Below are 13,150 nucleotides of genomic sequence, written 5' to 3'. Positions count from 1 at the left end.
ACTATTCTGAATCGTCAACTAGGACATTTTTTGTTGTGTTATTTCCTTATAACAGACTGTGTCTATAAACGCAGTTTGATTTTAGAAAACACAACAAAAGCACTATTTGTTTAAGTGGTAGCAAAAACTATTTTTTAAATCAATCTTTTACGGATAATATATTTTTCTTTAGTTGGGATTTATTTCCCAATATTGACCAGCTCGCTGTACTATATGCCTTATATATATATGAGTGTGTGTCTTTACAGGAGCGAGTGTCCCTGCAGTTTCCTTGGAGCAGATTACGAGCCGGGGGATGTGATCATGACATCAGCAGGTGTTCAGTAAGATCCTCTCCTCCATCTTCTCCATCTAAAGTTCTGCCTTCTGTCAGTCACAGTGCTGCTTCCTTTTTAAACTGGAGGAACTTATATCTTAATATTTAATGTGAACAAGTAACAGAATAAAGCCTACTAGTTGTAGAGATAAAGTATAAGTAAGAACAAAGCTGAAAAAACCATAAAGTCATGTTTATGAATTTGTTAACCTACTTCTTTGCTAGTTTTTGTATTTACCTTCATCATGTATCATCATAACCACCATCCTTTTCTCCCTATGTTACCTTCCAGACTCTGTCTGAATGGTAAACTGGTGTCCCAAACAACAAACAGTGGTAAGTAACTTTAGTTTCTTTAGCTAAATTGATATTAAGGGATGCTTGCCTTTTGCTTAATCTCACATTATGAGTCACATTAAAGTATGTAATTTAATGATTATTATAAAAGTTGGAAGACACTACCACACTTCTAGCAGATCATACTCTATAATTGAAAGGGATTACTCATAAAAAGCACATAAAGCACATACAATTATGAGAAACTTGACGAAACACGAACCATGGGATGAAAGAGGATGGATGGAGCTTTGTAGAGAATAAAACTGAAGCTACTGGATCCTATGCATTTTTCCATCTTCCTGCTGAGTCTTTCTCACCTGTGATTTTTTGTTCTCATCTTATAGACATGTTGTGTCCAGCTGGTCAGCTCTACCAGAACTGCTCGGAGGGGGGCGACGGCCTCCTGACGGGAAGGGGCGTGGCCTGCGAGCGCACCTGCGAATCCTACCTGCTCAACCTAACCTGCTCCACACACGAGCCCTGTGTGGCCGGGTGTACCTGCCCCCATGGGTGAGTGGAGTTATTTAGTCCCGTTATAATTTGTGCTGGCAAATCATTACAGACTGCTCGAATCACACAATAAAATGAACGATAGATTATTTTTTAAACTTGTCCAGTGCTACTTAGAAAAAAACCCCCACATGTATAACTTTTATTTGTATAGTGCTGTGTTGACCGGACCTACTGCTCTCCCTACTGGTCCCACAACTCAGTTACACATCAAAGATGGCGATCATTGAGTGTGTGAGAAGTGTCCAGCAGTTCCACAATCACATTTTGGACCATAATAAGTGCACCAGCGGGGTGCTTATAGTGCTTTGCATTAAGCCATACTTTCCATTAGGATGCAATTATGCACACAAAATAGCACAAGTAAGTACAGAAGTACGCAAATTGAGATACAGCCTAGCTGTCTTGCTGTCTGTTTGGTATGGAAAAAGAGTGTGACCCTCTTTCTTGATAAATAAAGGTTAAGAAATGAGTGTGGAGGTTTGGTGAAATCTAAAGTTCTGACTGTGTTTCTTTATTCAGTCATAGTGTTGTTTTACTGCTGGCAGCCTTATTTTATGAGTCTTAGGTCATCTGTGGGAGTCAAAAATACTTATAAGCGTCCGATGAGGTGAACAGACATTATGGAGTGGAATACAGTAATCTGATCCCTGTAATTCCCCTCCTGATGTCGGCCTGAAAGGAAGGTTAAGTGGTTTCATTCTGTGACATCAACCAAGAGTCATGATGATAACAATATGCACTGGCAAGGTTTTGCAAAACATATCCTCGCTTATGACGCTTTGGTGAAGATTATACAGCTGGTTAGGTATCTGACAACAGCGGGCCTTATAAAGTATTGCAACATTCTGTAATTATGTTGTGATGTCCTCTTTGTTTTCTGTTGTTTTTATGTGTAACCAATGTACCGCAGGTCTCCCTTGAAAAAGAGATCGTTGATCTCAATGGGATTTTTTAACCTGGTTAAATAAAGGCTACAAACAAACAAACAAACAAACAAACAGAGAATGGTCATTTGAAATATAATTCACCAAAAACTTTGGAAGAAACACAAGTAGTATTTAAGTGGTTAAAATGTAATATTTAACTAAGAACACTAAATTGAAAATTCAAAGGCAAGAATGGTAAGAAACACACAGTTAAACATGGATATGTTGAGCTACAAAAAGAATAATTGGGATTTTACTATCTTGAGATCCCATAAATAATCAATGATTCAGGTCAGAGATGAGTTTAATTATATTTTGTAGCAGGTAAAAACTGGGTGGTTAGTCAAAAATCCCCTAAAGTGAAACATTACCTTTTTAGAATCACAATTTCAGCGAAGGCCAGTTGAGCAACATACATACACTGATTTTGTTGATAGCTATACCTCCCCTTTTCCCAAGTCTATCACGGTCTATGAATGGAATCACTTGTGTGATTATGCAGTGGGCATTTTAAAACACAAAGAAAAGGTTAGCCAGCTACAGTCATTTTGATCCTGCGTCAAACTCCTCTGACTCGCCGCTGTGATTCATTTATTCCTACTCACCTTTGAGAAAGATGACCTCTGTGTTGATGAGAATTTTGCCAGTCTTTGTACAGGTGATTCATAATGTCCACCAGCCTAAGAGTTTGTGTGCTAACTGTTACGCTGAATATAGACACAAAGAGATCTCTTTCAGCTCCCTGGTGACGGCTGGATTTATAAGGGCAATGATAGTTTGAAGGTTCAGTCATGACTCTGATTTTAGATACTTGTTTTTCAGATTGAGAATAATCCAGTTGTTTTAACAGTGACACACTTTTAGCTTTTGGCATGAATTGATGGTGGTGATTGTATTAATGAAACTAAATAAAGTTGATTAATGACTAATTTTGGAACCCATACAAAGTGAAATCATAGTCAGACAGATAACTGTTACGCAGTGATGTCACTGCGTTACTGGAGTATGCAAAGGAGTTCAATGGAGGCGTTTCAGGCAGGGGGGGGGATGTGCGTGAGAGAAACTTTGGGATTTTAGTCTTTGCAAACCATTTACATGCACACAAACCTATATTACACACTACAGGAAAGGGAAAACCCCAAAAACTTCAAAGTGAAAAAGATGAAGTGGCAGATGATGCTTTTATGGATGTATTCAGAAAGCTACTTTTCTTGGGAATCAACCTGTATTCTGTAATTAACGTAATTAAAACTTAGATGCCCCTTTTTTTCTCATTTATGATGGTGGATATGAGCGAAAGACTTCAACTGGTTTCCTTTCTAAACCAGACAGCAGATGATAAACAGGTGTTCCATCTGACATATTAATACTACTGTAAACTAAGATGATTATCATGGAAACAAAAAAAAAACTAAAAGTCAACTGCAAGGTATTCATCTGCAGCAGGACTTAAAAACCTCTAATGGGAAATAATTAGCTGAGGTGCTGACAGAAGACTCCATTGTGTTTTCATTCACAATGGCACACTTTGTGTATGATCAAAATATAGACCATTCATTCTGTGACAATTAGCCAGCTGAACTCATATGAACCTGGACTTTCAGGTGCAGCATACCAGAATCTGGTTTTGGTTACAGTACGTATACATACAACTGTTAAAGCCTGCTGTTTGCCTGTGGGCTTACCTTGAGAGGCTTGGTGACTTAATAGAACACAAAGTGTTACAGTATGGAATAAAGACACGCAAAATGTTTAGCCTTTCAATGAAGATGCAGGTTGGGCGGTGATAATTGACATGACTCAACTGTAAACTATGTTGGGTTTTGGAACATCAAAAGCTAGCTGGACGAACATGTTTGGGTTTTGAGGATCCTATAAGGTGCCACAACAAAACCCAGTAGTATATGTTTAATTTAACTTTCAATACTCCCAGTTAAGAAAAATTGGTGACTTTCAATTAATACTCAACTGGTTCCTGCAAACTGGATGGTTTCGGTTTTAGAGTACGGATGCAGATCTTGCAACAATTTATATTTCATTGTTCTTTTAAATACTTCCTTATATTTCATTTATTTATACAATTACAGCTGAGTTTCCGATTGTGTTAGAATTAGTACAGCTTACAATAGAGAGAATTTATCTATAGAGAATGGGAGGGATGAAACCCTCTTTAATGGTCACACATGCAGAGTACACAGCACACACAGTGAAATGTGTTCTCTGCTTTTAACCCATCCTAGTACCAGGAGTCTAGTACTAGGAGCAGTGGGCAGCTATTGTACAGCGCCCGGGGAGCAATGTAGTGAGGGGGTGGGGGTGAAGCCCAGGAGGTGAACTGGGACCTCTCCAAGTACCAGTCCACACTCCATATTTTAAGTCTGTTTGGGGACTTGAACTGACGACCCTACAGCTCCCAGTCCAATCCCCTACTGAGCCACTGCCAGACAATGTGAGTAAACCAGCTATTCATTTTACAATAATCAGTCATTTAAGGATTGGGCCTGATGCAACATTTAAATATGTGCACTTGCAGCCCATTTCCACTGAACTTCAGGATATCTAACATGAAATCGCCATTCCTGTGTTTCTCGCGACTCATTGGCTATGTGTCTGATGACTTAAGTCCACTGCCTCAGGGGCTATATTTGTGGGGTTCTGGTTACTGTCCGTTTGGCAACTTTCGACGCAAAAATCTAGTTGGTGTTGACAGATTCCATCGTATAACACTGGAGTGTTTCACAAAAAGCCACTTTACATACTGATAAAAAGCGAATTTATCAACAGACGATAGGTGATGGGGTCTTGGATTGCCATATGGCCAATAAGTCCTGCCTCTTTTGGTTAATTATACACAGACTAATATGGAAACTAGAGTGTTTCCGATATCAAAATCTAGAATGGCCTACAGATTCTGCATTTATATATAATCTCTGCTGGTTTAAGAAAAATGTTTATGTCAGAAGATCTTACCTAACTTAATGTATCGGATACTTTCAGCCGGTAATGCTGCCAATAGTAATTGTCAGGCCATGTTGTCACATCCCTACATGGACTACTACAAGAAACACAAAGGGAACCACCATCTTTCAACTGCATCTGTATAACCAAGACAACAAATTATTAAAAATAATAATAATTTCAGCATACTATATAGATATATATATCTCACGTTCACGTACACTTCAAAAGAATAAGAAAGAACAATATCAGCAGGACAGAAAACAATGATACTGGTTGTAGTTTAGTAGGTTTAAAATCCATGACAAGGACTAAAGCCTGCCAAACAATGAATGTTATGTTAACAGTTTGTGAGGGGCTGTCTGCTTTTGTTATCTGGTATAATTAAACCTGTGATCTTCACTAGACTGCAGTCAAACTTTTGCATTGTCTGGCTCGCCTGTCGCCAGTCTATGCGACAACATCCTCCTCAGTCACTTTAACACCATCTGATGGAATTAAAATGAAAATGAGCGCTGTGTTTATGTGGATTTATTCATAATGTGCACGTAGGTCAGGAGAATGAAGGATTGCAGAATCTTTGATCAGAGTAATTGATACGGCAGCTTGGCGTGCAGATAAAGGAAGCTGTTAACACTGTTTTATCTGCGGTGTAACTCTACTCAGATGAACCTGAGGTTTGTGGCGGGACCATTCAGTATGTCACTTCATTGTCTGCAGCCTCGCCAGTGGATATAGCTCAACCCTGGATATTACAAGATACTTATCAGCCTCGTCTCGCAGAGCGGAAAGCAAATGGAGTCATCCAGACAAAGACTGTTTCTCTCTCTATCTCTGAGAATCCTAATTGTCTGGTTTTCTCATGTATTAACAAGTGTTACCGCTTTTCATCCACAATCGTCCACTCCTAACACTCACTCGCTCTTTGTTTCCTGGTATCGCTCCACTCTAGAAGCTAACCTGCTTTGGCTCTGCCTCTGTTGATCTTTTGGCAAAGAACAGTCCTCATATAACATGATTGCATCGTGTTAGACGACAGTTCTTGAATAAAACTCCAAACTTGACTTACGAGGCTCTGTTGTTGGCCTATCAATGGTTTCTGTCAACAATTCAATCACTTCACTCTTACTCTCATTGGCTTCACATCACAGATCTCCATGTGGGACTAGTCTGCTGCTTGTCCATTGATGAGAAGTTGCTTAAATAAAAAATATGTTCTTTTACCTCTGGGATTGAGTCTAGAAAGGGTCTGCTACCCTAAACTGTGTTAAGGTTCGGAGTTTGTTAGGCTTCACAAACTTGGTGTCTGGTGTCACATTGACTAGAGCTCAAACAGTAACTCGATCAACAGAAAATGAATCTGCAAACATCAGACGATCAACGTCAAAGTTAGGATCGATTTTGAAGCAAAAATGTTGGAACTGTTCTCTGGTTAAATTATTAATGCTTTTCTCTTAGGATTTTAGACTCTTTAGATTTAGATATAGATTTTGACCAGACAAATATTTGGAAGATGTTATCTTAGGCTCTGGGAAACTGTTATGGGCATTTTATAGTAAATAGTAAGTTGCTTGGGACTGCGCTCAGTTACGTGTCATTATGTCACAAGTTGCGTTCAATGCATCTCGCAATGATTGGTCATTTTAAGAATATTTGTGTTTTCGAGCCATTCATATCTTAACATAGGGAGCAGGTCCTCTTCACTGAGTCGGCCATGTTTCTATAATAGCTCAGAAAGGACAAACCAAACAATGGCTCTATGGAGGGATTTTTGCGTATTGTGCTACTTAAAGGTCACTGGTGGATTATTGTAAACGTCTGACTGAATGGTTTTGGTAAATATCCCCTTTCTCAATGGACCAAGCCAACTGATGTTAGCATCTTGCTTATGTATGTTTGAACAGGAAAGATCTAGGCCTCCTGTAAGATTATGGAGCCACAGTGGCAACATTTACCAGAAGAAAACATCAGTGATCTTAATCCAATACTGTCTGATGATGTCAAACTAGGCATTTTAACAACTTTATATTTGCCCCTAGCTTGCTGAAACACGGAGATGAGTGCTTTGAACCCGCATCCTGCCCTTGCCTGTGGAAAGGAAAGGAGTATTACCCCGGCGACAGAGTGTCCTCCCCTTGCCATCAGTGGTAAGTTCATGCCACATATCAAATCAGATCAAGCTTTTATGTAAAACTTGGTATTGTGATTCCACATGATCTTTTCCTTTCTTCCGTTGGCCATCATCCATTTTGTCAGGGTATACAAATGTGTATTATCTCCACCAATCATCCGCCAACAATATCTGTCAGAATTAAGACATATCACCAACAACTCTGCTAATTTTTCAAAGTCAGATTTTGCCTGAAAGCGTGGACTCCTGAGATCGTCAGAGCAGCAAAAGTGGCCACCTGATATCCATAATTTTCTGCTATCACAGATCAGAAAGAGCCTTGAAAACAGAGCGGGCCCTTGTATGACTCTTTGATTCCCTCTGCCTCAGACTGTTCATCGCCAGTGAAAGGAAACACTCTCCCAGTGATCTCAGTCATTCTCCCATCCTCCCATTTTCTCCTTCAAGCCATAGCCAGGGAAGAAGATGTAGATGACAGCCTTATAGCGCAATGAGCAAGTGATTCAGCCTTTGACAATTCACCGGCCACTTTTCTGCTTGCTGTAAACCTGAGGTGCTCGACAAAAAGAGGCCATTAGACGTGAAAGAAATGTCCCCTCACTAAGTGGGAACAAGTTGATGCTGAATCACTGAAGCTTTGCTGTCTTTGTAGTGTTTGCCAGCATGGGACGTTCCAGTGTGTGTTTCATCCGTGTCCATCCATGTGCATGGCCTACGGTGACCGCCACTACAGGACGTTTGACGGACTGCTGTTTGACTACGTTGGTGCATGCAAGGTCTATCTTGTAAAGGTATTGAAATAATTTATCTATACTAAGGGAAACAAAAGTGTGTTTTTTAAATAATTAAATCCATTAGCTTTCTTTCTGTACACTTAAGGTGTTTAGTTTTCAATTTGAGGTTGCTTTTAGGTTAGGGTTTTATCAGTTCTAATAGAAAATTACTTACAAACTGATTTTCACCGTGTCCAAACGCAACAAAGGTTGATCACTGCATTTTTCAGAAAAGATCTTCTTGTGAGAATGGCAGCTCTTTTTGTCCAAATGTTGACCCCATCATATATATATTTATAAGTATAAACACATCATGTTAGGTTTAGTGTCAGGAGTTTTTGTATTTTCTGTGATTATGTTTCCTCTCGTCCACAGAGCAGTGCTGATGTGATGCTCAGTGTGACAGCCGAGAACGTCGACTGCTTCGACAGCGGAGTCATCTGCAGGAAGTCTCTGCTGATCAACATCGGCAGATCCGTCGTAGTATTCGATGATGACTCTGGAAAGCCAGTAAGAGTCACTTCCAATATATTTTTCATGTATATATTAATGACATAGGTGGCCAGAAGCACATTTGCTGCATGAAAAGAAGCATCAATTCTAAAATACAGAATATGTGCAACTGGTTTTATTGTCTCACCTTTAAGTAGCAAAGAAAGTCATTGTCACTGCTTTTGTTGGATGATTATATTTAAGTCAACTCTAGAATAGTATTCAAGAACATTTCAGTAAAATGTACATCCCATTTTTTGCAGAATCCATCTAGTGTGATTGACAGGAAGCAGAGGATGTTCATCTGGCCAGCCGGGTACTTCACTGTGGTTCATTTCCCAGAGGAAGAAGTCACCGTCCTCTGGGACCGAAAGACCAGCATCCACATCCAAGTCGGACCTCGCTGGCAGGTAGGACGCTGTTTCAGTGATTTTTTTCGAAGAAAAGGGTCACTAAAAGCTAAAACATGAACCAATATGTGTTTTATCCATATTCACACTACAATCAGTCAGCTTTCTGCCTCCCCCGGTACTCCCTGAAGAATATACATATTCTCTCTGTTCTGTAAAATGTGACTATGGACTATTTTAAGAGGATATAATGTTTAGGGAATTAAGATATTTGAAAAAGATGTTGGTGATGTGTTCAGGGAAAGCTGAGTGGGCTGTGTGGGAACTTTGACATGAAGACAGCGAACGAAATGCGGACACCCGACAACATCGACTCCTCAACTTCACAGGAGTTTGGAAACAGCTGGACTGCAGCAGAGGTGAGTGAAATGTGCTGTATCATTAAACATTTGTCACACACTTGATTAAATGTATCAATTTATTTTCACAAACCTACAAATACCACTAGACCAAAGTATTCAGCAGTGTTAAATTGAACTAAGGACATTACCTCAAGTATATGAGGACACATACAAGGTGCTTGTATTTGTGTATTTCCAATTTATGCATCTTAATACTTCTACTCCACTAAATATTGTCTTTTTTCCACCGCTGCATTTGTCTTACAGCTTTTGATGATGCATACTTTTACCTTAGTCAAGGCTCTGAATACTTCTTCCACTACTGCTTTCCTGATTGTACTCCTAAGCCTCTAATAAAAAGTTGTGATTTATCACCTCTGCGTGTGTTTTTGTGTTCAGTGTGTGAACAGTCCAGATATCAGACACCCCTGCAGCCTCAGTCCGCTCAGAGAGCCCTTTGCAAAGCGGCAGTGTGGCGTCCTGCTCAGTGAGGTCTTCATGGCCTGCCACCCGGTGGTGAGTAACAGCACAACAAGCCTTCTGTCCCATTTTGAGTTTCCCAAATAAATCCCAAATAAGTACAATCTTTATTCTGGACCATTATTTTATTCGTCCTACTCATCCTTTTGTAGGGATTTCTAAATGAACTCTTTATTTTATTTCCAATAAATTACTGAAAGGTGTTCGTTCTTGTTTATGTTCAGGTGGATGTAACCTGGTTCTACATGAACTGCCTGGCTGACACGTGTGCCTGCAGTCGTGGAGGAGACTGTGAGTGTTTCTGCACCAGCGTGGCAGCGTACGCCCAGCGCTGCTGCCACCAGGGCGTCCCTGTCGACTGGCGCTCACCGTCTCTGTGCCGTAAGTCAGAACGCAAGGAGGCGAAAACCTGAACTGTTCCAGGAGTTCATTTCCATCTGAAACGGTTTCCTATAACAATAATAACCCCTATCTTTTGTAATAATCATTAACTTCTTTATTATTTCCTATATGCATCATTACATTTGGTTCTTATTTGTTTTGATTATGGAGCACTTTGTAGGAGCTATTACTATCATTAATTTTGTGCTTCTTTTCACAGCGTATGATTGTGAATTCTACAACAAAGGTACGACAATCTTTCCACTGATCTAAAAGCCATTGAATCAACACACACACACACACACAAATCATTTATATAAACAATACAATTAACAGTAGTTTCTTTCTTGTTTGAAGTTAATATCCAGCTGGATGCATTTTTGCTTCCGCTCCAGAGAGAAACTGGTTGATTTTGAAGGCAAAAACAGATTTGATGGGAGAGGTTACTTTCCTGTTTGATTTTCATTTGATAAAGAAGTGATCAATAAAACGGTATTTGTCTTGAACCCCTAAAGAAATACATAAAAACATTAAACCGAGTAGCATGGTTTACAGAATGTGTAGCTTTTGTGATACATTATACAGGCTTTGTTTAATATGAGCAATACTACTTTGTAACAGAGATACATTAACATGGCCTCCTGTCTTCAGTTCTGGGTAAAGGGCCCTACAGGCTGATCACCTTCAGGGACAGGACCACGCTGCTGGCAGCCAGCAGGACCAGCGGCTCCCTGTTCCTGCAGAAGGGCAGCCTCAGCACCTTCACCCCCACCCCTGGAGTCCTCTCACAGTTCATGATGACGCCGGGCCTCAGCAGAGCCCGACCACATGGTGAGTTACCTCTATTCACTCTGCACGGTTACAATTCATTTACAAAGCAGGATTCACTTCACTGGTCGAACTGACTTAGTAGTTCTCTCTTTTTTCAGCGGTCAGAACTCACAGCTATTTATCTAGTTATCTGAGAATAAGATAATGCAAATAAGCGCACAAAGAACACTTCTTAAAGATTTACTTAAACGCAGACTATGTTCTCTATGAGAGCATCGAAGCATCCTGAAAAACCCCCTGTAGTGAAGATGTATTGCCATAGCAACCAAATAAAAAAACATTAGCATTTTAAAAATTCACAAGACTCAAGACCTACTGTGGAAACTCTGAGCACTGTTTTACCCCTTGTCTTTAAAGAGCATTCTGCACATTTTCCAATATTAAGGAGTGATATCTTTAAAAAAATCCTTGCTTTTGTATTTGCTTTTCACACTATATTTTGATATTCTCAATATTTTTTCTTCTTGATTTTACAAGAACACCTACAACTGAAAGAAATACTAGATGAATCTGATGATTGAAAATGTCAATTTATAACAAGAGCCTTTTATGGGAATTAACTTGAATAACACCTTTAAACGACACAAAATGTCCTTTTAATTGTTACCTCTGTCTGAGTCCGGTTAGTTCATTGGCAGTCACTGCAAACACTACTTACTTTACTACACCTGGACCTAAGTGGTGAATGAAAACCTATTGACCTGGTTTCAATTTGATAACAATGTTAATCACAAGTTTTTAAAATGTCATCTTGACACTGGATTTCTGATCAGCAGTCGTAAACATTCAATCACACCATAATCTGTGATCTGAGAGTTACAAAGAGCCTCTAATCCAGCCAGCCGGCGTTCTCCTCTTCCATTGTTTCCTCTGTGTTAAACTGTTTTGGATGATTTGAGCGCCTCAGTGAAAACACTGATGGAGAAGATGGACTTGCATTGACTTCCTTTGGCAGAAGGGCTCTGAAATCAGATTGCCAAATGCTAATATGGCAACATGAGCTGCAGGCTGGTCAGAAAGCCAAGACTGGAACAAGCTGGACTCGAGAGTACACTGCAATGCTGCTGTACTCTGGCTCAGACACCCATTTATATACAGTTTATCAACAATAAAGCTTTTGTTGTGTTCTGTGAGTTACTAGAAGAGGACTCATAGAAATGCGTTTAAATTCTGCTTTAGCACTGGAATGTTAAATTCACTGTTTAAATTGTATTATTTATTACATTTCACTACAAATAAAAAGGAGTTTTGCATCTTTTTCTGCAGCTGCTTCCCCCTGTTGCAACTGCTCAATAAATAGGAATATAAGGATTTTAACAGATTCTGCTTCTGCAAACAAAATGTATTCAGACTAAGCCACTTTCAGTTAGAGAAAAAGAATGATGAAGTTTTGAATGAATGTTGTGCCGATGGCTCCCGATGTACTAACAATATGTTTTGCTTCTATCTCCCAGACACATCTCGGGTTTCCTTTGAGGCATCAGACCGACCCAACTACTTCCTGTACGCGAGCCCTAGCGGCCAGGTGAAGCTGGCCAAGTGGGAGGACAGCGAAGCATTCTGGGACGGAGCCACCTTCGTGCTCCACAGGAACACCTGGATCCCCGGCTATGACTCGCTGGAGTCCCACGCTAAACCCGGCTTCTTCCTGCACGCCACTCCTGCCCGCCTCCACCTGCTCAAGTACAGACACATCGACAGCTTCCGCAAGGCCACGCTGTTCAGACTCACAGGTCAGCAGCACTGACATGACCAATGTTCAGCAAACACTACACACCAACACTCAACAGAAGTGTCAGAGCTACAGATTCTGCAGCTACACTGGAAGTACCAATGTGCTTCATTTAGTGCAAAACAATTGTACCAATTGATTTAAATCCATACAGAGAGTATGGAGCCAGAAAAAACAACAACATGTATGGTGCGTAACGTTTGTTGAGTGCACTCCAATGCATGTCTACAGCCGGAATCTACATTGTGGCACAATTTATCAAAATGTATTTCATTTTAATTAACATACATCTTGACAAGTGACAAAAATCCTTTCAAAGTTTCCTTAAATGTGCGATCATATATTAATATTTTGGGAAATTAATTGATAGCTATTCTATTCACATAGACCCCTGTCAAATGACTGTATCCCCAGGATGCTGAAACCATTTAAGGGTTAAGATATTTGTCTCAGGTCATATTTATCCTATACAGAAAGCATACCTGCAAGAATACATCTCCAGGGCTTTTTTCATTTGTCAAGGTAAT

The 13,150-nt window shown here is 39.9% G+C and overlaps 1 protein-coding gene across 1 annotated transcript in view; it reads left to right on the top strand.

Annotated features, from left to right (window-relative positions):
* Positions 1-13,150, top strand: part of otog (otogelin) — a 49,954-nt gene that overhangs the window by 18,053 nt on the left and 18,751 nt on the right. Inside the window, exons 18-30 of the mRNA XM_034116372.1 lie at positions 249-323; positions 609-652; positions 1,000-1,165; positions 7,092-7,199; positions 7,836-7,974; positions 8,332-8,466; positions 8,712-8,858; positions 9,098-9,217; positions 9,599-9,715; positions 9,904-10,060; positions 10,281-10,307; positions 10,712-10,891; positions 12,346-12,624. Coding sequence (XP_033972263.1) covers positions 249-323; positions 609-652; positions 1,000-1,165; positions 7,092-7,199; positions 7,836-7,974; positions 8,332-8,466; positions 8,712-8,858; positions 9,098-9,217; positions 9,599-9,715; positions 9,904-10,060; positions 10,281-10,307; positions 10,712-10,891; positions 12,346-12,624 — 1,694 coding nt within the window. The remainder of the gene's footprint in view (positions 1-248; positions 324-608; positions 653-999; positions 1,166-7,091; positions 7,200-7,835; positions 7,975-8,331; positions 8,467-8,711; positions 8,859-9,097; positions 9,218-9,598; positions 9,716-9,903; positions 10,061-10,280; positions 10,308-10,711; positions 10,892-12,345; positions 12,625-13,150) is intronic.

The sequence above is a fragment of the Trematomus bernacchii genome, unplaced genomic scaffold (genome assembly GCF_902827165.1).
Source record: "Trematomus bernacchii unplaced genomic scaffold, fTreBer1.1, whole genome shotgun sequence".
Taxonomy (NCBI): domain Eukaryota; kingdom Metazoa; phylum Chordata; class Actinopteri; order Perciformes; family Nototheniidae; genus Trematomus; species Trematomus bernacchii.
The sequence above is the reverse complement of the archived record's forward strand: the minus strand, read 5'-3'. Positions and strand labels throughout refer to the sequence as shown.